This window comes from Periophthalmus magnuspinnatus, chromosome 4 (assembly GCF_009829125.3).
Source record: "Periophthalmus magnuspinnatus isolate fPerMag1 chromosome 4, fPerMag1.2.pri, whole genome shotgun sequence".
NCBI classification, from domain to species: Eukaryota; Metazoa; Chordata; class Actinopteri; order Gobiiformes; family Gobiidae; genus Periophthalmus; species Periophthalmus magnuspinnatus.
Window position 1 is genome coordinate 9638246 of NC_047129.1, and position 25443 is coordinate 9663688.

At 41.8% G+C, this 25443-nt stretch overlaps 2 protein-coding genes across 2 annotated transcripts; both read right to left on the reverse strand.

The window, feature by feature from the left end:
• Window positions 1–212: 212 nt before the first annotated feature.
• On the reverse strand, window positions 213–13107 carry zbtb7a (zinc finger and BTB domain containing 7a). Its single transcript, XM_055221076.1, is given in 6 exon segments — window positions 213–7124; window positions 8349–9223; window positions 9956–10336; window positions 10338–10415; window positions 10417–10518; window positions 12845–13107. Coding segments are annotated over 6 exon segments (1908 nt in total). The 5' UTR covers window positions 12881–13107; the 3' UTR covers window positions 213–6688.
• A 7128-nt stretch (window positions 13108–20235) lies between these two features.
• On the reverse strand, window positions 20236–25306 carry map2k2a (mitogen-activated protein kinase kinase 2a). Its single transcript, XM_033964798.2, has 12 exons — window positions 25262–25306; window positions 24509–25167; window positions 24154–24364; window positions 23467–23613; window positions 23310–23387; window positions 23053–23104; window positions 22517–22641; window positions 21876–22089; window positions 21707–21771; window positions 21571–21632; window positions 21436–21481; window positions 20236–21357 (listed from the first exon to the last, which is right to left on the reverse strand). Exons 2-12 carry the CDS (start codon window positions 24595–24597, stop codon window positions 21247–21249), a joined length of 1200 nt encoding a protein of 399 aa, XP_033820689.1. The 5' UTR covers window positions 24598–25167; window positions 25262–25306; the 3' UTR covers window positions 20236–21246.
• Window positions 25307–25443: the final 137 nt, after the last annotated feature.

Below are 25443 nucleotides of genomic sequence, written 5' to 3' on the forward strand. Positions count from 1 at the left end.
AAAATCTTTTCAACTGGACAAAAGTTTTAGAGTGAAGATGTCTTCACTCTAAAACAGAATATAATGTTTCTTTTGCTATGGATCATACCTACGACTGAGAGATTACACAGACATCTTTAATTAAAACAGCCAATTATTTCTATAGGAACAGTTGTACAGCCTACAATGAAGAAGACACACAAATCTGAGCATAAATTCACAAACAGTCCAAATGTTTTACAACCATTGTTTTTAATAGAAAGATGTTATATTCTTTAAACCAGACAACCAGATGCCAGACATTAAAAAAAGAAAATCAATAAAAATGACACAAAATGGAATTATATGGTTTAGACTGTGTGGATTTAGTGGTCTCATATACAAGTTCTTTTTGTTGCCAAAAAGTGCAAATTACTCCCCTGCAGCTTTCAACATGTATGAACTGACAGTCTACATTAATAACAAATAATTCGGAAAAGGGGTGGTTGATAAAAAGGAAATGCACACTGAAATGCAAAAAATAAGTGTCTGGGGAAGAATGAAGCAAAAGTGCTTATTACTGCAATTCAGTTGAAAATAAACAGCATTTTTGCCATTGTAGACTGAATTTTTGTTTTTATGCTTTCAAAATATACATGTGTAATGCTCCAGAAAGCACTGCATGTGTATACATGTACATGTATAAAAAAATTCTGTTATAATCACAGTTACAAATAAACCTGTAGTATGTCTCTCTCCTAGGTTTAACCAATGTAAGCACTATAAACTCACTGAAAGTATAGTTGTTATCAATACTTTATCATCTGGCATATGACAGATGTAAAGGCCATAAATATATAAACAATTTTGCCAGTACATGGCTGATTCATAACCATCAAAATCTACATGGACCCCAACCCAGTCTTTGAGTACAAATAGTGTGTTATTGCAGAAAAGGATAAACTGCATTAAGTGGATACACACACAGCTTTTTTAACAGATAGCCTTTTCAAAAGGTTTTGCAACTGTTTAAAGGTTTGTAATTAAAACAAAGGAGTTTTCAAATATCAGATTAATCAGCCTTCTTCAAAACAGATTTGAGACAGGTATGCTGTGTGGATATGCATTATAATTCACAAGGGTGGTTGTGTTAATGTCCAGATGATGTGGCAGCATCAGTCACCTTCCATCCAGAGACCACATATTCAAGTTTCTTTAAGATCTAAATATACTCTTTGCATTTAAATAAGTTGTGGTAAGAGAACGATAACAGGAACAACAAACAATAGTGATAACCCATAAATAAAAGCAGATAAAATCAAGATGGCCTTTGACAAAGTGCTTTAGTTACAATCGCATAAGCTGAAAAAGGCAGTTGGACAGCGGTACACCAGGCCTTTTGAAGTGTCTATATGAGTGTTTTGCACACAGATGCAGAATGAGCAGGGCAGACAGGCATGAACCTATCGAATGTGTCTGCTGCCTCCAATTCACCGGCCAAACACTACAAAAAGGGGAATCACAAGTATGAAGTTATGGAATGTTTCCTAAATGACTTTAAATGACTGCGAATGGTGTTTTTCTCCTGGCTGGTCTGTGATCCTGGATCAAAGAAGCCACAGAGCTACAAATCCAGAGAGAAAAATGACAGGAGCAAAGTAAGAGAACATGCTCTGTGCTTTTCTAATATAGCTTTTGTAAATGGACTTTTACAGGATTCTCCCATGGCTTCCTTCCTTCCAGCAAACATATCGCTAAATCAATAGAGAGAAATGCTGGTTACAGCCACTGGGCAAAAGTAATCTAGCTTCAACTTGTGTGGGAGGTAATAAGTTAAATATATTTGTGAACAAGAAAGGCATAAACATAGAGCAATGAGCCATACAATGAGCAGACATCAAATTAAATGCATAGCAGTGTATTTTTTTCCACCTGAGAAGTACATGGAACAACAAAGAGATCAGCAGTCTCTGTGGTGACCTCCTGTGTTTTACATTTGTTATCAAATTTGTGGCCATGATTCCCCTTGTTTTAAAACACAAGACACATATGTATTGGTCAGTAAACAGTCGGTCACCTGCTCTGTCTTTAGTCATACCTGAAATCTACACCCCCCCCCCCCCTCCCCCAACCCCCTCATCTCTTTGTGTCCACCTTTGCATCCCCAGAGATGGGGAGAGACTCCAAGTGCAAACTGCCCCCACTTGGCTAAAAGCGGCCAATAGACAGCTGCCGGCCTTCTGAAGGACCCAGGGCTGCCTGTGCTAGTGCCAGAGCCATGCTGTGCATAGTGCCGTCCTGCATATGCTGCACTCATCTTGCTGTGCATCTCAAGCTCAATGGAAAACACACAAAAACACAGTATCAGGTGTCTGCAAGATTGCAAAGCTAACAGTCCCTGTTGTGTCACCACGCACATTATTGTCAGTTATCAGTGTTTTGATGTTGATTGTTTTGTGGCCTTACAGATAGATTCAAAACACCAAGGTCAATACAAACACATAGAATAAAGATTGAGACATTCTGTATAGCCTGTCAGAGTAACCTTGGTCTGGGGCTGAGGCGTTTGGAGCCACAGAGGCAAGACAGACACAACTCTGGAGTTGTGGTTGCTCATTAATGTTGCCAAAGTAAAGCGTTAAGATTGACTGAAACAATCTCAATGCTAAGCCAAAGCAGCTTTTATAATTTGGTTTCAATCAACGGTCTATAGTATAAACACTGGACAAAATGTGTAGTTTTGTGTGTAAGGCACACCACAGTTTTCTGTAGTTTTCATAGGAGTGAGCCTCAGCCCCACACTGCACAATACCACTGTCTTTATCAATACAAACACAAGCTTAAAGCTGCTCAGAGACATTTATATAGCCCCAGACTGCTCCAGGTGTGAAACAGTTTTTTTTTTTTCCTCAAAGTCACCCAATCATGTACTGTATAAATGATGTGTAACCATTGATCTACATAGAGTCTGCTTGGATATACACAAAGTTCAATAGGGCTGAAAAGAATATCTACGGAAAAGCAAGATAAACACTTCCTAAATGACTACTGAACATGCACTTATGACTCAATAGTGAGGGTCTCCTTGTGATCATTTATTTGTACTAATATTTTATTGAGATAAAACATACATTGACATTCTGTGAACCATTTTATTTATTTAGCTTAAGTGTTTTATGCTTTGGTATTTATTGTTGCATGTGAATTTCATATGATCTGTCTTTGATTACATCTCCATAGGGGAGCGGATGGACTCTTTGTGAGACCACTGAGTATTACCACACTGCTGTAAGCTAATGCTAGTTAGCAAGGTGGCTGGTGGTCTCTTGGCCTTCTCCCATAAGCAGGACAAGGACATTAACATTAGTGCAAATTTTTGCTCTCCCAGCTTAAGCACCATTTCCAGTGCTCTCAGGCTTTGTATCCATAACCCTACCCAAGCACCCTTTAACCCACCCTCCTGGCACAACAATCCACACGCTGACCCAGACACGCACACACATTCATGCAACCATGTCATATTGTTAAGAAATAAAAACAGCTGTAGCACAACTCAACTTTTAGAAAACAAGAAATAATAACTATACATCCTTACACCTCTGATTCTATCGTCCACAAGGACAAAAAGACCGTTAGAAAGTAAACTCAAGTAGATATCTGACTCCACACACATCTCAGCATATATTCAAGAGGAGGGCAACTGCATGTGGCTTTATCTGCGAGGCCCAGTCTGGATAAATTATAAACATTCTTCTACACACGTCTCTATGTAAGTCCTTTCTATGGACAATAGTTGGGGACAGGGGCTTTGGTTAATCAACACATGTAAGACTTTTACATGACAACGTAGTCCAAAGAAACAAATGCGGCTCAAAAAGTGCCAACAGGTGCTCTTAAATTAAAGACATGCAGAGACTAAATGGGCTTGTGTGACCCATACCAAGTACCGCCTTCCACAAAGATCAAAGAAGAACAGATCTGCATTGGTCTGCCGCACTGTGCAAAAACCTCAGACTATGTATATCATAACATCCAAATAGAAACTACACTCCCATCAATGGCCAACAAGCTTTAAAGATAAATTATGCAAATCTGGACCCAGAGAACTGTAAAGTAAACAAGCAACTGTTCAATTAACTGTTTTACGATATAGCATTTTTGCTTCTGTGGTACCGTGGTCTATTATCACTGCTGCTCCTCTGAGAGAGAGTGTAGTTATGAGAGGAGCTGGTGAACAGATGGGCTAGACATGAAGTTTGTTTATCCAAGCTTGTCCTGAGACCCTCCAGCCTGCCAGCCAGTAACGCACGCCTGTGCACATGCAAGGCAAGTGCACAGACACACACACACTAGCATAGTGCCCTTTCATGATCCACCACTTTATATTGAGATATATAGATAAATGGTCCAATTCTTCGTCTCTAAATTCAAGTGCAATCAGTTGGAATAATTTTGTTTTTATGGTCACAAACCCAACATTTATCTGAACTGGCTTCTCTTTAAGAGATCTGAACAGTTCAGCTTTAAATGATTTGGCAGCTCATCAATACAACCTGAACTAAACCAGTGCAGAAGATGCTATTGATCTCATGTGCAACTGGATCACTTTAAAGTACCCGTTTCATTGTCAAAAGCGCTCCCTCCTCAGTAACAAAGTGCATTCACCTGCTTTTCCATTAAGGTGCAATGGACTGATGGTCGAACTACAGCTCTACAGATACAACTGAGTGGGGAAACAAAACTTTTTTTAAAGGTTCATATGTTCCATTTGAACATAAACATTTGCTATTTGAGAAGATTTTTGGATAAACAATTTTACAATATACAGATTATTGGCTGTGGCACTTTCCCCACAATTCAGGGGCATGCCTGGCCCCAGTGCCTGTGCGTGTGTGTAAAACAGAGAAAGTGCATGGGGGCGAGCAGCTTAGGGTGCATGTTTGAACAGGCTGTGTCTGACTCAAACAGTGATGATGTGGCCAGAGGGACCCTGACTGCCACGCACACAATGTACACACAATGTACACACACATATAAATACAAAAGACAGGGGACCAGGCATCTCACCCTCTCTGACACAGGCCTTAATAACTGCCCTCAGGCTGATTCGGGGGCATAACAGGACTACAGGGGCAGAGAGAAAAGGCCTGATCCCATCCCCTCCTGCCTGGAAACGTGGCTGAGTGAGCTGGGGAGATTATTTTTTGGAATGCAACAGACATTGTGAGATCCCCCTCCCTTCCCTGCGCCCCTCCCCCTCAGCGAGCTGCAGCTGCACTCCTATTTGGCCAAGCGACTTGGACAGGTATTTATTGCTCTCTTCATCATACAGGTTGCCTCACGGTTGTGTGGTCCCTAGGGCAAAAAGATTGGAATAAGCATGATACATAACCTACCTTTCACTCCCTTCCAGCACCAGCCCGCTTGCTTTAAATATACCTTTGCACTGTTGGATATCTTTAGTAAAGCTGTGCAAACATAGAAAAGGTGCTTGTCTACGCATGTACTCCTCATACTCTCTATAATTCTCTCATTGGGGCTCCCTGCCATTCTCTTAACCAGCTTTTGGTTAAATGCTACCCGCTCCTTGTCACACAAGGACCGAAAACTGCAAATAGTATGCACATTCATTCAGCCTCTTCATTCCCATCCTTTCTATAATCAAGTGTTCAGTTTTTATCTACCGGGGCAACTTTAAGCTCAAACATTCATACAGTTAGCCTTGTTCACACAAGTGAAATAAGACATCAAGCCTAAGAGGAAAAACCCGATTAGTAAGTACACCTCAGCATTAAGAGGGTCCCATGTCATATTACCACTCGCTATATATACATACAATTATAAAGTGTCAAGTACCCAAAGCAGTCAGCACAATAAAGAACAAAAAAATTAAGACAACATTAAAGAAAAAAGAAATTATGAAATTGCAGGATATGGAGGGAAAAGAGGCAACATAGTCAAACCAAAATATACAACGGTAGTGCTTTTAAAACACAAACCCTCCACCCTGCAACTAGCGAGCCCCCAATGATGTGGATTCGACTCAATGCAAATTTGTTTCGCAATTATGATCAATTTCTTAACAGATTTTATGGAGTAAGTAACACTTCATAATCATACCCTTTTCTGATTCTTTCTGGAACATTTTAAGTGAACTGTTGCATCAGATTTTTTTTCTTGCATATGCCATATTGTGGCAATGTAGTTTCTATGGTAACTGTACATTTCAGACCTGCAAAAGAATAGAAAAGAGTTTTCACGGATTTGTCCTCGTTTCACCCGTACAGCAGCCAGAAGGTGCCTGACACCTTGCTTAGAGCTTTGAAGGCTTTGAGGACAAAACCAATAAAATCTAAATCAACTGCATAGTTGCTGAGTTTTTTGTAATGAATATACATTTGCCTAAGCATATAAGTGCCAATGTATAAAACCCCAAATATCATAAAGTCTACACAATGACCCAGAAAGTGGACGTCATGGGTTTGAGCTCTGAAGCGTTCTTTTGCTCTTCAAAAGAAAACTCAAGTGCTTGCAAATCTACTCCATTTCCTAGTAAAGACAAAAAAAAAAACTATAAAGATTAGATTTTCCGACACCCTGATTTGGTTTATAGAGGAATATTTTGTTTTTTTGTTTCAGTTTGTCTTCGAACATGTTTCTCCTCTGTTCACTCTGTCCTGTCTCACAGGGGGCAGAGTGACTGGTGTCCAGCAGTACGTCCTTGTTTCAGTCAGGGCCCTGTGTCCCGTCCTGGCGGCTGAAGCAAAGGACTGTGTGCGTGGGGCTCAGCTCCCCCTTCTCGCTCCACCACAGAGCTAGCTTCAGAGCGCCGCCGCCCCCGGGCAACACGAGGCACTGCTCCAGAGTCCAAACTGGGGCTCAGCAGGCTCATAGGGGCATCCAGGAGATCAGGCTCTCGCACCCGGGGCTTTCTGCCGCGGCGGGAGGGGATGCCATTACAGCCGTCTTTCTTGAGGTGGCGATGAAGGTGATCGGAGCGAACAAAAGTCTTAAAGCAGCTGGAGCACTGGTAAGGCCGCAGGCCAGTGTGCACGCGCATGTGATTCTTCAGGTCATAGTTGTGAGCGAATGCGGCTCCACACTGCGTACACAGGTAAGGCTTCTCTCCCGTATGTTTCCTCATGTGGACCTTGAGCTTGTCCTGCCTGAGAAGAGCAGATAAGAAGATGATTCACTAAACAACATAAAGACAGTCTAAGTACAAATATATCTGAAAGTCATTTCTACATTTACTTTTAATGTCAACATCTCACAACTTAATGACCTAGCAAAATACTGTACATTTTCAGACTTGCATATTAATATAATATCTGCAGTAACTGTAGTATTCCAACATCATTAGGAGCATGTCATCCATACTATATTTCAAATTGATAATATTAATACAAGTAAAAAGAGTATGTTTTAGTGCAAGTAGGTTTTAAAAGTACCCAGACAAGTTCATTTAGATCTAACACACATGACAGTGAGCAGATTCTGCTGCTCACATGACTGCAAAACAATAGGAGAAATCAGAAAGAAAACATTACTGGAGGCATGGACACACACAGAAGCTTAGGAACGATGTGGCACACTGACAGAGGTGAATTATTTAAAGGACAGGAGTGATTTATTACCGTGTGAGGCACACTCTTAACCCTGATCAAACAGGATTAAGATTACAATACCCCCTTCCCACCGCCAGTCGATTCAGATACACGACTGGCCCTCCCTCACGTGTTCAACTTCTAAGTATTTGTAGCCAACCACATCTATTTCCAGCACAAGTCTACTGATTAATTAATTAAAGGAATCATTTCTAGGAAAACACAATAAATAAATGGAAGCTGTTCAATTCCCTTGCTGAAAGTGGCCACATTTATCTGAGAGGCACATGGCAGATTACATTAGTGAGGTAAAGGAATGACAGAGAGGGGCGTGTGTCAACTTGCTCTGCCTATGGGCAATAATCAACATAACCAGAGATCAAAAGTTCAAATGACTTCAATAGAGAACATGAACCATCCAGGGCCAGTAGTCCCCTCTATATCAGGGCACAATGCTTTATAGCTGCCCTCCTCTAGATAAAATTACAGAGGCCCTGCCTTGTCCCAGGACGTTGCAAAGAACTCTGATAATAAAATAGAACATAATTATAACTACAGCATTTAAATATTGAACTACCCATGTCCCGCTCCCATTTAACACTGTTTAAAAAGCTTTCTATGGCTACACTACCTTAATGCCTCCTTAATGCAAAGTTAAGTTGGTTAGTGCTAATAATCCCTCTTGTTGGCTTTGTTGTGTTTGCCACTGCTGGGTGATTTGTGCCAGGTTCAAGACTATAAGTACATGTGACATGGGGTAGTCCCTTCATTAATTGGCCTTACCTGGTAAAGCGCACTTTGCAGATGGTGCATTCATAAGGTTTTTCTCCTGTGTGTGTTCGGATATGACGGGGTAGTTTGCCTGCTCCCTGGATGACCTTGGAGCAAATGGGGCACTTCTGGAAGGCCTTAGAGCGCATCTTTCGTTCACCCCCTGCCCCTCCAGTCGTGCCACCTCTCTCCCCTGTGGCTTTCTCTACTCGATCAGGACCTGTGCTGCTCCTTGACAACCAGAGCGGCTGCTGTCCCTGTGTCACAGCAGAAGAAGCAGGATCCTCATGCTGCGTGCTGTTAAAGTAATTCAAGTAAAATTCCACATCAGCTTCATCCCCGTCCCCCAGGTCTTCGCCGGCCAGTACGCGCTTCTTCTGCCTCTCTATGGAGTCCATCATCTGCTGCAGGAGGGCACTGGCTGGACCCCTCTCTCTCACCATCAACTCTTTGCTCCCATCTTCCATTTCTGCCTCCTGCCCCAGCCTGGACTCAGCAGGAAGATAGTAGTGACCATTTTGAGGTGGAGGGTAGTATGTTGAAGTGAGGCTTGCTCCATTGCCCTGAATTGTATTGCCATCATCATCATCCTCTTCATCGTCATCTTCGTCTTCTGGCTCTTGTGTGGGGGCAGGGGCCAGGGCCAAGGCGAGGGGTGAGCAGTACTCCCCCGGACCACTGAATACCCCGTTACTAGGTATTCCCCCGTTACCATGATTAAAGTGCAGGTGTGTGGGCACGTCCCTGAGCTCCGGCGTGCTGCAGCTACTGCTCCAGTGAACCACTCTCTGGAAAGACTCTAAATATTCTCGGGCACGCACATGGTTTCCCTTGTCCTGGCCACCACAGCCTTTGCCCTCATCACCATCCTTCAGATCACAATCCATCTGTGTAAATATATATATATATAAAAAAGACAAATAAGGAACATGTCAATAAAGAGTAATGTTTACGATCTAGCTCTTTGACATCCCTTTGCTTATGTCACTAGTAGCAAAGAGTCTAGAGGATCAAACCACCAAACATCTGATTATTGTATAAAGAGGTATATCTGTATCTGTACAGACATGTACAAACCAAAGATACAGTATTTACTACAGTGGTGCCACTGAAGGTCAGGCATTAAAGTCTTTATTATTACAAAGTGGTGTTTTTATTCAGATATGATAGTGAGTATGGCCCTGATATGTCTGCAGTTCGCTGAAGAGCAGAGTGTCCTTACACACTCCAACACATTACTGGTTCAGCATGAGTAAGTGTTAAAGTAACCCTAAAGCTGGGGGCGTGTTTCAGGCCTAGTGAGAAAAACTAATGATGATATAAGCTCTCCTCTGCTTGACTAATACAGGGTTGGTGTAAACACCAGGCAGACGCCTCATGACCATAGAGGTTAAAGTCACTAAACTACAGCTTTTGCACATGAATGTCTACAATCTATTTTCATCTTCATGTTTAACTGCTTAAAGTAGGACTAACCTGTCTATTCTTTACATTTAAATTAAATACAATGTGTTGACATATTAAAGAAAATGGTGTTTTGATAAGTTTCAGGTGAAAACATGCTAGTAATTATGTGTGTCAATTACTTGTTCTAATAATTGTTAGGAATTGTCTCCTACCGATGGGGAGAGCACTTTCGTGTCTAGTAGGTGAGTACAGACATCCTGGACCGGAGGGATTTCCAGAAGGCGTGCGGCCTCGAGGATGTCAGCCACACTGTTGTGACTGACCGTCAGTGTGGCTGTGTAGGCAAACTCTAGCAGTGCGCCCAGGGCCTCAGCAGCCACAAAGTCAATGTTGTAGATGTTTTGTTGGTCAGCAGCGGCCCCCGAAGTGAAGAGCTTATGAAAGTAGGAGCTGCAGGAGGCCAGAACGGAACGGTGGGCGGGAAACTCACGGTCTTTTTGCGACAGGAGCACGTCACACAGCAGCCCAGTGAGGCGCTGCTTGTTGAGGCTGCCCAGGATGTCTGCGCTGTGCTCAGGGAAAGGGATCCCCACCCGAGCCCTCCTCAGCCTCTCCACACCCACTTCGGCTTCCTCCACAGCCGCTCACCGTGCCCCTGAGCCGCCTGCCCCCCCCTCCCTCCGGCTCCGGACGACATCTTCCACCAGCCTGCCGCCGAGCCGCCCAGCACAGCCCCCGCCCGCGTATCCGTCCTGCCGTCTGTGCTTCTGCCTGTCTGCACTCACAACAGAGAGGGAGAGAGAGACAAAAGAACATTAATATATATAGTCCATATAATGTATTGCAGAGGAGATAATATATCAAGTACATACGTCACTATAACAACAGAAGTACAAGTAAAGATTAAACAACAAAGAGTGTTATAACGCATGATCTGGAGTCTCAGCAAAGTGCCTTAAAACTGCGTAATGCACGGATCCAAGATTTGTTTATATCCCTACAAACTGAGTTTTTTCATTGAAGTTTGTTTTACTTGAAGCCTACCACTCGAGTCATTTCATATCCCTTACTATGATGATGTCCGCTGTGCAGTGATATAGGACATGATTTAACTTGCCAGATAACATGTGCATTGGAATAGTCACAGCCCATGGTATAATACATTACATGTGCAATTGTAAATGTTCTGGATTGTCAATATTTTTAAAAAAGCGTTATAAGAAATAATTGCAATATCATGTCATAGTTATATTCAGCATCGAAAAATTAATTGCATGGGTAAAGATGTGACATAAGGGTAAATACAATTGGGAGGGGTCTCTTCCAGGAATTCACTGGCACCAAAGGGCAATGGGCTAACAAAAAGGTTTGTCGACTTTGAGATTATAATAAGTGTCACATTGCTCCTGTAAATTTCAAACTATTTATCTTGTTACCCAGCAGGTTAAGTTAGAACCCCTCCTCAAGACACAGCCATTTGTCACTTGCCTGCACAGGTGACTATAGCCTATTTCCTTGTATACACACCTTCTTCTAGGGGTGTGTGCATGCACTTAGGCAAGAAACCAAGGAAGAGGTCATGGAGGACAGATAGGCAGAGGGCAGGGGGGGTTACCGTGCATGCTGGGAGTTGGGCAGTACAGCTTGTACACTGTGTGTTGGTTAGAGCCAGAGAGGGAGGTGTGCGAGTTGAAGTAAAGAAGGGAGGGGGCTGCCAGTGCCAGAACAGACCCTGTGGTAAAAACTAACAGAGGAAGAGGACACGCAACAAGCTGCGAGGGAACCGTATTAAAAAGGGAGGTTGTCAATCCGGTCTGAGCTGGTTACCCCACCCTGTACTGTGTGCCAAGTTTCAGGAAAGGCTGTCCCCTTGCTCACGTGTGGGGGGAGATTAAAATGATCGTCTGAAGCCTACGCAGTGGGAGGGGGGTTTCAGCACAGCAATTTCTCCATTAACAATCACATAAGCAAATACAGCAACATCACAGAGATGTCAATAGCATCGCAGCGCACAGAAGTCCATGTACAGGACCGCCAGCTTCATCTGCTGTTAGACCCAGCAGGTGGTGCAGTGCATGTTGCTCTGAACAGATGAGCCGTTCCAATGGCATTCCTTCAGTTCTGCCCTGGTATGTTTGTAGGCTACACCCCTGTACCAAACCTGCCTAACCTGGCTGCCAGTTGCTGTTGCTGAACACCACCTTTTTCTAGTATCACACTGCTGTCTTTGGTTTATTTGTGTAAAACGCCTAAACACCTCCACTACTTTAGAATTGGCACAGAGGCAGCTCTGCCAGCAGGTCAGCGTTAGGTAAAGTCTTTAAAAAGACTTCAGGTGGAAGGGGGTATCTCAAAGAACCTCCTGATTAAGATCCTTTAAGTAGGCCACCAATATTGTTTACATTTACGCAAAACATTAATATCAAAAAGAGCATTATCCAAAAAGTTTATTAATTAGTACCTAATACTTTTCATTACCCCAATTACTTTGTGTAACTATTTTAACAGAGATTTTATACCATGGAACTTTTTTTTAATTTCTTTTTATTGTCTGTAGTGGAATTACCACAAGATTTTTGTGTCCAGTTTCAGCTTGATAGGGAGATGACTTTATGACCTAATAAAGATAAAACTAATTCAAATAGAAGGTGAAACGTGGCAGTGACACAAGCAAACGTTACCATCCTCTCCTCATCTGAATATGTGGCGAGTAGACCAAGGGCAAAGACAAAGAAACATGGTGTGACGAGTGAGAGATAGGCAGAGAAAGGCAATGGAGAGCAGCAGAAAGGGCAAGCGCATGGCGACCGGTCATGTCCTCTGCAGGTGGAAATAGATCTGTGTGAGCCCATCCAGTCCAGAGGCAACCTCCTTTTCTCTCTCTAACAGAGCACCTGCACTGAATGCTGTGTGTGTGTTATCCCCCTTACATACGCAGCTGACCCTGGGTCACGGCTTTGTAGGGTAAAGACGCTGAGCTGAGATAAAACACGCACACACTCACTGCCAGCAGAGCATGGGACGACATCTCTGCAAGGAGGAGCCACTTGTCCCCGAATAACCTGCAAAGACGACCAAGAAAAGGAAACAGTGCAACAAACCTGATCCTGACACCTCCTCCTCATGGCTTGAAACATTTCTTATCACTAATTCATGCCTATGGGTGACAAGGCCCCAGCACAATACAGCTCCCAGCTGTCTGTGTCCCTGACACTGGACTTCATGTAGGGCCCTCCTCTCACGCCTGGGCTATGGGCGTTTGAGCCTGCTTTGCAAGTCAAACCATCGCTTCAGTTCAACTCGTCCCGCCCTTATTACCTCCACCTTGTCCTTAACGTACCTCTACCCCTTACCATATATATCTGCTAAGAGATATTACAATGAGACTGCAGGGACACCACAAGCAACGGCCTTCTGTAGCAGACAGCACTTTCACTTTGACTCTGTATTGGTTTGTGTTCATCATATGCATACCAATTTCTGATACCCTCAATCTACTTATAATTTAACCTAAAAAACAAAAGTAGAAATAGTAGTCTTGAGCACCTTTTCCATCAGTACGTTATAGCTTCACTGTTACATACCACTCATTCCTTAATACAAAGGCAGCTGTTAACCCCATGCAACCTCTGATGTTTCTTAGGTAAGGAGGCAGATAAAGTGACTGTCATGTAAGCACAGTGCAAGATGTTTAGCCCTTGACAATGTTCCTATCATGGTTGTCTATTGGTCTTGTGTCCTCATTTCACTCCCTATCTCTACTGCTTCTATGGCAACAGTTGTTTGTAACACGCCCCTGTGCGAGGGATCTACTTCATTCAGATGAAGAGGGTTCAAGGTTGAACCAAAAGGATATTGCAAGATAATCAGAATGGGGAGGGGTCAACGTTCCTATGAAAAGTGGATTTTGTGCAAGCATCATGGCCAAGTGACTCAGTGATACCAGTAGTGGAAGGAAACTAGACTGGTCATTTTGGCATCAAAGCAGGAAGAGAATAAGAGGCTGATAAAACTCTAGTTGTAAGAGCTGATCTAAAAAAACGAACCAGGAAGCAGTGCCAAGATACTGACACAAAGCAAGTGAAAAGGTAGTGGGCGAGGCAGGGCGTTAAAATCACACTCATAAGTCCTTAGCCTATGGTGGCTTAGGAATCTGGCTCAGATGTCAATGATAAACTCAGCTTTCATTGAGTTACCTGGAGTAACCTCAGTCAATAAGAGGAGAGGGAGCTGACCACACACAAGTGGGGCAAAGTTTGATGTGACAGAACTAGTGGGGGTTTTATAACACACTGCACATAAAAAAATGAAATCGAAAGTGATTATTACCGATACTTCATTAGCTTGTCGTGTTTGTTCCTCTCATACAAGACCACTCCTCCAGCCGTGGGCAACTAAATGTCACCAAGCCACTATAATATGTATAACAATTATCACACAAAAACACAATTTTCAACACTTTCAACTTAAATACAATAAAGTTGTCAGTCTCAAATGGTTGTTCGAAAGTGTTTGGTATTGCATGTGATTTCAGAACAGTAGCTCTGTCATAAAACCACATCAACAGTTCCTTCTAACTTGAGTAACAGGCTCTATCACCGGTTCGCTGCCAACCAGGAAGTGTGAGCATATCTTTAGCCGCTGCACAGGCAGGACCAATGCAAGATGGTTGGTTGTGGGTAGGGATGTCACAATGTTATAAAAAAAAACCTGTAGTGTTACAATTATTATGAGTAGAAACATGACAATACTATTAGAAACAATTAAATCCTCAAGTCATTTTGCATTTGCATTGTTTACTAGATATTAATTGCTCCAAATTTTTTGAATTATTTTATTGTGCATCCATTATCACAATTAACTGATTAATCTCAACATGCCTACTAATGGGGTGGCCCAACATGTCCACGTACAGCTGTGTGCATGCGCAAACCCACAAGGAGACTTCCTGTGAGTGTGTGGCAGCCGTGTAACAGAACCCACTGTGTTATCAGATGACCAGCTCTATGCACGCTGTCCCAACTGTCTGACCCCCTCTCCCTCTCTCACTCCTCCTCTCTTCCTCTCATCTGTCCCTCACATCTCATCATTGCTCTATCTCTGCCTCCAACTCTGAACTGCACTGTACCCACCGCTTCACCCGCTTCACCCACTTCCCCTTTCCACTGCTGAGATGGCAAATCATGGCAGTCCCACCCTGCGTCTCAATATCCTCCAATACAACCCACTCATGTTCTTTTAAGTGTCTGCCCAAGCCAAATCGACAAGCGGACAGTGTCAGATTGGTCACCTTACCCCACACTGGCCTTTCTCCTTAATTAACACAGGCTTCTATCGCGTGTCAATTACAACTGAAACACATTTTTACATATTATTGATCTGTTAAATCAGCACATAGCTACGTGTTAAATGTAAGGCTTAGCTTCCTAGAAAAACACATCTTGGTCTCCTCCTCCCTAGTCTAATTCGATCAGGTTGTGTTGGCCTCTCCATAATAAATGCCCCAGAAGAGAACAGAAGAAGCCCCTTTACTGCCCCTAAACTTGAGCAAAACAACAGAAAAACAACAGAGAGGGGTCTGTCTGCCTGTTTAACCAGTCTGGAAGCTGTGGTATATAGACCAGCTGACCAGGGGAACTGAATATAAGTGGGAAGTGAAGCCAACATGCTGCTTATGTGTGGGCACTTTACTCAACCATGATTATAAGCATATGCATGTGTAACTGGAAGAAAATGCAGTTTAGATGAATTCCAAGAAAGTTACACAGTGTTATTTTAATATATTATTTATATATTAAAGTAACACTGTGTAACTTTCTGGAGGTGGCACGTCACATGCATGATTACATGGAAATAAAAAGTTAAAACCATACTTTCATGGCATAAAACTTGGAACATTGTTTTATGCCATATTGTAGAATATTATAGCCAAAATAAACAGTTCTATGGACATAAACAGTTGGCAGTCCTCCTCCAGGGTCAGAGTCAGGTTTGTGGAGATGCAAGCCCACTCACTATAAGGACACATGTTTTTCTATGTCTTTCAGTGCAAAATATTTTTCAAAATAAAAAAGACAAAAATCACGCTTTCGTTTTAGTCTAATTTTTCATCTAAAAAATTATGTGGGAACATTAAATGTTAAGTGAATCAGTTAAAGCAAGTTACAGGCTACTTATCAAGATAAATATTTGATCCATGTGGGCAAAACACATGACATGAACCACCTAAATTTAGTTCTAAACAAACAATGATGTATGCAGTGCTGTAACATGTGGAGTTCCGTACTACAGAGCCAGCATTTCACTCTCAAATGAAGCCTCAAACTGCCACGGAGACATCACGCAACCTGTCTCCTCTGTCTGCCTGAACCTGCTCGTTTGGACCAGCGTGGTGAGGCACAAACATAGAGGAATATCAAACTGTATTCAGCCTCACCGCCAAATTGATGGGTGGTGTCTTGGACCAGCCCACAGGCACTGAAGTCCCCTGCAATTCCCCCACAGTCTATTGTTGGTAACACAGACACACATGCATGGCGAGTGAGTCGATTCAAAAACACATATGGCGTCCTAGTTTAACCCCATGCTGGAATTTACAAACTATATTCTTTCTATACCTGAAGCCAGAAGACTACGTTAGAACAATGTGTACCATAGTAACAGAAATCACGTCAATAAGACAGCAAAGTTTTAAGAGGCTTTTCAGACACTTTCCTGGGAACAGGGCGTCATTGTGGTCTGTGTTCATAATGTACTGATTAAAAACAAGTCCGTCAAGTATGCAAAACAAAAAAATATGCATCAGGTTATATTAGAAAAGAAAGGCTGAGGAGGTGAAGTCGCTACGCCATGTGCCACAGGCTAAAAAGACATGACAGTGGAGATTAGGATCGAACTTAAACAAGATGCTGGTAAGGAAGAGGGGAGTGAACCGGAGAAAGATGTCATGAGATTGACTATAGCTTCAACCAACAAGTGTCTGAGTCTCTGAAGGTAGATGATAATTTATTCACACTTTAAAATGACATATGCATCATTTTAAGCCAACAATAAATGTGTCACACTGAGTTACTGAGGTTTCTTAACACATATAGCTGTTACTCAAAACCTACCTGGACTAAGTCAGAGCTATGGGCACGACTAAACTGGCAGGGGAACAATAAATGCGGCAGTTTTCACAGAATTACCTGAACACCACATTACCAGCTATTTAGTCCAAAATACTAGTTACAAACATTTCAAGAATACAATGATCATAAACCAAAGGCAATAAAACAAATAGAAAAAATATTATGATGTCAGTAAAAACTTTTCTCACTGTGTTGTATGCAGCATCTTACACTCTGCATTGACCCATTTGCCATTCCTTTCATTATCTGCAAGTGGGTCAAGAACTCTGAACTCAAACAGAATTTTTAAAAACACATGACATTAAAAATTATTAAGTTCCCTTTCTCATTCTCTGTAAGTTTTTTTCTGGCAATACAGTGTCTGGAGTGCTTACCGAATAGGAAGAAAGTGTTGCTCTAGCCCTGTGTGCCTCCCTTGCCTGCTGGCCAGCCCTGTTACCTCGTCTCTGGGCAGGACGACAGCTTTACCAGACAGGAAACTTGCGAGTGGCCCTAGTCATACAGGCAAGCCCTTGCCTGATCCCACACAAACAGACACCTACCCCCTCCCATCCAAACACCACACCACCCCCCTTTATTTTCGTCCCACAACTGGGCTTTGCATCCTCTGCTCTCATTGGCCTGACAGCTCCTCGATCACCACACCTCCTTGTTGGGATAGGCTGGCAGCAGTTCCCTTTCCTGGATGGCCATAGGCAAGGCACTCTGGGATATAGAGTTCCAAAACCTCATTTGACCTGCTTTAAGTCTCTTGTTGTGAACTACAGTTCCCTGCACTGGATGTCCTCACCGCCCCTTTAGTCTCCAAGCCTGCTCTAACGTAAGCACTCTGGGCTGAATTATACACTACAGTATGTTGCTAACAGTCTGCCAGGTATTAAAGTACAGAGCAGCCATCAGCCAGGGCACAGTCTTACATGCTAAAAACACATTGATAACTCAAGCTCAAGTATATTTTCATTTCATCACTGTAGATTACATCAGACATGCCAGATGACATTTCATGCTTACAACTTTAATTTTAATGACTGCAATTCTTTAATTACGACAAACACTAAATAATTTTCTGTCACCACAACAACCTTATGTCAATGTAAATTCACCATGCTGCGTGCATGTCAATGTTCTAAAAGTTATTACTACTTCAAAATAATTATTTTTGCATCTCCTTTCTCTCTTGCACAGTACCCCCCACCCTCTCTCAAGAACCCCCCCTCCTCTCCTCTTCTAAGTGCTTCCACCTGCCTGAAAAGTTAATGCCTTGAACACATCCTATAAACTTTATCTCAGGACTCCCCAGAGGGACACGCCAGTACAGAGGAAGTACTTTAGAAAGATTAAAAGAGGAACCTTATAGTAGCAGAGACCCACCTCTCCTGTCCGGTCTGCCCCCCCACTCTGCTCTTCTCTCCCCCTCCTTCACTCCTGTCTCTGTGCTCTCCTCCTTTGCCCTACTCCCCTCTGGTTTGACAGGCCCAGGGCAGCCAGCTATGGGATGTCAGGGTCCCTTTTTGCTCACCTGCGATGGCCGTGGTGCTGCTTGTTGTGGGGTTTAGCTCTGCCCTCTCCTCCTCTCTCCGGAGCTCTCTCTCTCCCACAATGTTGTGCAGCTTAAAGCCCCGTATGCGCTAACCAGGCAGCAGCAGCAGCAGATCAACTCACTTCCCTTCCTGGTTTCTGGAGGGCAAAGAGGTCCCTCCCTTTCTCTCTCTCTCTCTCACACTCGCTCTGTCTCTCTTAAAGACACAGTATTCACCATCATCTCCATTCTCTGTGAAGCAAAGTGGAAAATTATTGGTGCAAAATAAATGGGCTGTTGTCGAAGTCATAAACTGAATTAGATAGGATACAAATGATTAACCATGTCATTTTTATTTGCAGACTGACAGCAGCATGTTGACTGTCGGAACGCCACCCCCCACATTTCAGGTAAACCATTTTGGCAGTTTTTTTTTTTTTTTTGCCTCATCTTCTATAACTCCTTTCCTTATGGGACTTGCACCCACCCATCCTACTGCCTGAGGTCATTGTGTCCCACCCCAAAAACAAGCCATGGCACATTCCAGTACGTACAGTAGGGGCTGCCCCCCCTCACCTCTGCAATACACACCAACCTGCCAAGCTTCAACAGGTGAGACGTCACAGAAGACGTTAGAAAGCTGAAGAGCCAGTGTCTTATCTGCAGTCAGGAATTGCATGTTAACTTTTGTGGATTTACAGCTTGTGCACTTGACACTTTCACCCGCCCACACCAAGAATAAAGCAGGAATGTAATGAAAATGTGTTTATGCTTTAGGGGCAAGATGAAAGGTGGTGTAATTTTATCATTGTAATAATAATAATTAAGCACAGGCAACATAAAAGGCCATCCTTGGCAATAAAAGCTGAGATGATATAAGATGTATTCTATTAACAGGTTTACTCTCTAGGCATTAAATGAACCACACAGGCTAAATTGAAAGTAGGCTGAAGAGCAGACACTAACAAACACTCCCTGCAGAGGGCACTATAAAGCACCATCAATGCCTCCTCCTACTAGAAAATAAAACATTTTCATTATTTACGTGTCCGCCAGCAATTAGTTTTATTTAACTATGTAGGCCAACCATGTCAACAGACAATAAGTTTTTCTTTTTTTTACATTTTCAAGCATTGTCTTTTAGATCTTAACAGTCAAATCTTGGAGGTTTACAAGAGCATCTAATAATTGGTAAATTCAGCCCAACTTTAAATAATTATAATGTAAAGATATAACATACATACCTTAGATGATTGATGCCAAAGATAACCATGTGCACCATGAAGTAGGCCTACATGATGTACACTTAAAAAACACTCCAAACGCCATATTCTGTCAAATCACGCGCTTTTTTTTATAATATCGCGCAATTTTAAATGAATTATGAAGATGCCTGGAATACATTCACAAATAAGATTTATTTTAATCTTTTTTATACATTATAACCATATCCAACACATTTTTATATTATAATAAAATGACTCTTCTCCCTTGTCATTTACATAAATCAAAATTGTATATTAAGACTGCAAAATAGTACTCCTGTCATTTTTGTATATAGCTTTTTACACATACAAGTGACAATGCATCCATTTTGCTAAGAACGAATGCACATTTTGGGTAATAAGAAAGGGCAGCCATAAACAGAATACAAGAGCTCTAGCAAGAAGGCAGGCTAGCAAATAACACCATCATGTGACCTACACTGATCTGGGCTAAATGCTTAGTAAAACCCTTTGCACAGTTTAGGACATTTACTTAAGCCAGTCTTTTAAATGTCTGTTATTTTTATAGACTCAATATTGTATTATCAATGTCTTCAACTGTATTTCAACCCAAATCCTTTTAAAGAGCAGATCTTTCCAGGTAAGATCCCAAAAGAAAGCTTGGAGAGCAACAAGTAGCTTTACAGTAAATAAAAATAACAAACATCACAATAAAATAATAATTAAAGAAATTTCAAATTGACATTGAAATTGCAGAGACTTGGGCTTCGGATCATCTCTATTGTGATCTGAAAAATCAAAAAATACACATACAAATATAATAAGCCATGCTAGATCTTCTCTTGAATGAATCCGACTTGGTTTTATGAGTGTTAACATTCAGACCAACACAGGCCTGCACAGCATTTGCCACATGTATGCTATGCTGAAATCAATTGCATGTCAAAGAAAACGAATGAGCATTAAGCATTATAAAAGACTCCAATGACAACATTCAAAGTACAGCGATACTGTTCAGAAATGTGAATGGCAAAGCTGCATTAGTCAGACATATTAGTACCCTCTTTGGTTTGAGAATAGTCTACAACATGATCTTTAAACATTATCAAGCATTTGCCAATTTGTGAAATTTATTGACACTAGTTAAGGGGATTGAAACCTAAAAAGGTAAGTAGATAAGATCAGTAAAAATAATTTCCAATTTGTAATCCAATTTTGTTTTGATTTGTTGTCATTCTCAGCCAAACATTTCTCTGTAGCACGTAATTTATTAAAATAACAAGTAATCAATGGTAGCCATAGAAAAGATCAATACAGAATATTCAACAATACAAAAAGATCTTTGTCAATAAATGCAAATCAGCTGACACACTGACAGCCCTTAAGTGCTTTACATCCTTAGCAATGTGGAAACATGAGCAGTGACTACTCTGACACTGGCATGGTGAAGCTGTGGTCTTACAGTACAACAGATAGATGGGCCCTATAGGTGACAAACAGAAGGGAAACCAAAGCAATTTTAACCCATAATTAGACTTTTAAAAAGAGCCAATGTGAGTGAAGGCTTATGTCGGCAGATGCTTATGTATAAAAGCAAGACCCAGTGTGTTTAGGGCAGTGTTATTTGTTCACTCAGTGCCACGTGTTGGAGTGCTGGGCTGGTTCAGGCTCATGGTGCGGCACAACCAGCCGGCAAAATCTACTTCCTCCACTTCTGACCGCTTGATGAAGGTGTGACTCTGAGAACAGACCAGAGGTAAAAATTAATTGTACAGACAATACAAAACTATTTCACCTATTGAGGAATAATTACTCACCATAAGCATTTTCAGGTCAGCCCTTTCAGCTGGGTTTTTGATTAAACTAAGCACAAAGGGGGAAAACAATTACTGTATAGATGTATATTAAAGTTGGTCACAAACCACAAACAGCATCTAATAATAAGTGCTTACCACTTTGTTACAAAATCCTGGAAATCATTCGTAAACACCCCATGCGGTAGTTTTGGTGGTGGCTGAGGAAGTAATAAATTATAAGCAATTTTTAATGCAAGTTATGCATATTAATATATGTATATTTTGCACGAACCTCATTCACAATGTAATCCAGAAGTTCAAATATGGCCATAGCCGGTCTGCTATCCATCCCATGCCCTGTTTGAAAGGCAAAGATCAGTAAATTAAAAAAATAATTCTAATATTTGGCAATACAAATCAAATTCAATATCCTTGTTTTTGATTTCTCTGCTTTTTCATACCGCTGACTGGCCTGCCTGGTGGTCTAGGCCTCGGAATGTTGGTGTGAATCTCTCCCTCTGCCCCATCCAGAACAGCTCGTCCAAAGATGGCCTCCAGCTCTTTAGCGTCTGGTGGGGGGATAGGGTAACGGCCAATGGCCAACTCCACCAGTGACAGACCCATGCTCCACACGTCCGACTGGACAGAGTAGTGAGTACCCTGCAGTCTCTCCGGCTGTTGACAAACACATACACAGGACAACTGCGTCAGAGGGTGCGGGTAGAGCCAAGAAGCCAGAAGGGTAGACATATATAAAGCACATTGATAGGGAATGGGGACAAAGAATCATGTGTTCATACAATGTTAGTGTACAAAAGGACAGACAAAAGTCAAAAGGGAGAGCGTAGATGTAGCAGCATTTTATCCCTCAACCTTTACGTGTGAATGGAAAATACAGAAAGAGTGGGAGTATGCACAGTTGTCTTCATATGTTTGCCAAAGGGCCCTTTTCTGGGCACAATGTGCAGGTGCTGGCAGGGGACTGAGGGAGGGGATAGCGGAGGGTGGGGCCAATAAACAAGAGAAATGTGAAAACAGAAGGAAAGTGGGGATAGGGCCAGGGCAAACGGGGTGGGGGCACAGGAGGGTTGAGCTGACTCACCGACATGTACGAACGGGTCCCAACAAAGGAGTTGGCCATGGAATCTATGAGCTGGCCGCTTACACCGAAGTCACAGAGCTTGATCTCACCACGTGAGTTTACCAGGATGTTGGAGGGCTTGACATCTTTAGCAATGCATGAAAATACCAATTTTAAAAATATGCCCATGTATACTGTCAAATTCTCTCTAACAAGTTGTTCAAACAATAAGGGTATGAGTTAACAAGATTAAGACATTATTTATAGGTGAACTGTTGGGGTGACTGGAGAATCTACACTCCTCTCCATCTGTCACACAAAATACATTAAATGATGTATATATGAGCCACTACCCCCTAACCTTGGTGAAGAAACAGATAAACAGCTATAATATTTCTCTGGTTTATGGGGCTACTGTCTTTCTTTTCAGAATAAAATGAGAAAGTCAGACAAAAAATGGGCATAAAAGTGGGACACTTGTTAATATGCAATGTTCATACAGCTTTTCTGAATAACAATAGACCACATTGCTGGACAATGCATGTATGTAACTTCACCTCTGTGCATGATTTGGTGTTTCTCGCGCAGGTAGGCCAGTCCTCTTAATACCTGTTAAAAGCAAATGATAAGGGTGCTTGAGAATTGAACATTAAATATTGTGCTGTTTGTTGATTCTGACACATGCATGATAAAAGAAAACATTCCTTAAAAAGAAATACCACAAAGACACACCTAAGAATTTGTACAAATACTAATTGACAATTGCCACCATACTTAATTAACAGTTTGGGCTAAAAGTGTTTTTGTTGCTTACAGCTATGCTAACTTTTCCTAGAATATCTTCTGGGATTCGTCTAGCTTCCTTTAGGACCTGGTCCAAGGATCCCCCATCCTGCAAAGATGGAATAAAACAATAAAATAAATGTTATATATTCAATATTCAATTTACTCAACAGTGTTTACTACATTACCATATGCTCCATACAGATGCTGATTTCCCCATCGCTGTAAAAGGCCCCATAGAAGCCCACAATGTAGGGAGAGTTGCACTCATGCAGCACCTGCAGCTCTCTGATGATCTGGTTCCTGATGGCAGGCTTAATTTCCAAATGGATGAGCTGAGGAACCAAAATACACCACAATGAGTTTGATCCAGACAGAAAAAACACAACTAAATATGATGAATCTAAATTTAAATAATGACTAAATTCTGTTGGTTATGTTTGAGCTTTTAGTCCATTAGACTGGTATTTTGTACTAAACTATAACATACATAGATGATTACACTTTGTAAACAGCCCCATTTCAGTCACAGTGGCCTTTCAGTGTAGCAAGCAGTAGATTTTCATTGACACATTTTTTTCATTTGAAAATTACTTCATTACTTAAAAACATGTCATGGAGTCAGAATTTGTAAAAATAATTGCAAGTATGTATAAGGTTGTAGGCAGGGACAGAAAAATGATTTTTGAGCATTAAATGCAGGACAATAGAGGATTACTCAAACATACACAAATTCAAATATAATTCTGGGAAAGCTCATAATGAGGTTCCCAACATGGTTAAAAGCCAATAAAAGTTGATTTTACATTTTATGTACCCTTTAACAATGCAATAGAAATTTTGTTGTCATTGTCAGCATGTGTGTAAATATGCACCTTTCTTGCCATGACTAGACTTGAGGGTTTGTGGCGGACTTTGTTGACCACTCCTCCATTTCCAGCACCCAGCTCACATATAGGATCAAAATCCTCATCTTTCAGCTCGCCAACCTGGGCTTTCTGGGTGAGAAAAGCTTCTAGGCGTTTTTTCTGTTGTTCATCCAAATCCAACTCACCCAGTTTCTTTTGTAAGGCCTCGAGGTTTGCTCTGCAATGACAATACACCGGTGTTTTACTCCAATAAGTATTTCAAATCTCAGTCTATTATCAATATTTTCTGGCATTCACCAAAATCTACAGAAATCAGCCCTTCAATCAACGTGAATGACAATGTGATGTAAGCAGGACTTACTCGGATGCAGCATCACAGGTAATAGAAGTGGTCTGTCCCTCCCCAATGGGCGTTATGTTTAGGGGAACGGGTCTTCTTTTCGGAGCCATATTCAGATGTGTTCAAGCACTTTCTCAGACAACCCTTCTAACATAAATACACGATACAAGGCAGCAGGAGATGTGATGGTGTCCCTGTTGAAAAATCTTAAAGAGCAACAGGAACCGTTCTTCTGCTAGTAACTTGGCTAGCACACGTTAGCAAAAAAGTATACTTTCCGGAGCATGTCAGACCACTATTTTTAAATTTAGACCATGCCGTGGTGCTCTGTATAAGCTTAAATATTTCCCGGTGTACCTAAAAGCACAGCAAAGAACACATATCTTTTAGCGTGGTCTATGAGGCAATCTACCTGCTGCTACAAGTCATTAGCCACTTTAGCATACACTAGCTAGCCCCAGTCCTTTAAATAGCGCCTCACTGCGTCCTCTTGAATATATGGTCCTTTGCCTTTCCAGATTTGACTGGACAACAGTCTTCTATTCCGGACAAATAACTGGTCTGTTTTCCTTGTAAAAAAAGAGCGGATCCCAGGAGCCCTCTTCTCCGTATGTACTGTGCGGGGTGTGGGGCTGAGTGTAGCCTCAATACAGGAAGCAGCAGTGCAGCATCACAAGTGCCTGAGACCTCCACATAACGCGAGATTAGAGTTAAAAGTGAAAAAAGTGTGATTATTCGGATTAAATAATACATATAATATCGACTGAGTGGTACCTAATGGATTTCCCCAAAAAGTCAAAGATTTTCTCACAGCTAACCTTAGGTCCAGTACATCAAAATGATACAAGAGCGATATTACTGACATCCAGTGGTAACACCAGAGACTGCACTGACACAATGGAAAGACACAGTAAATAATAAAAGTCTACATGTGTTCTTATAAGTTTACATTTACT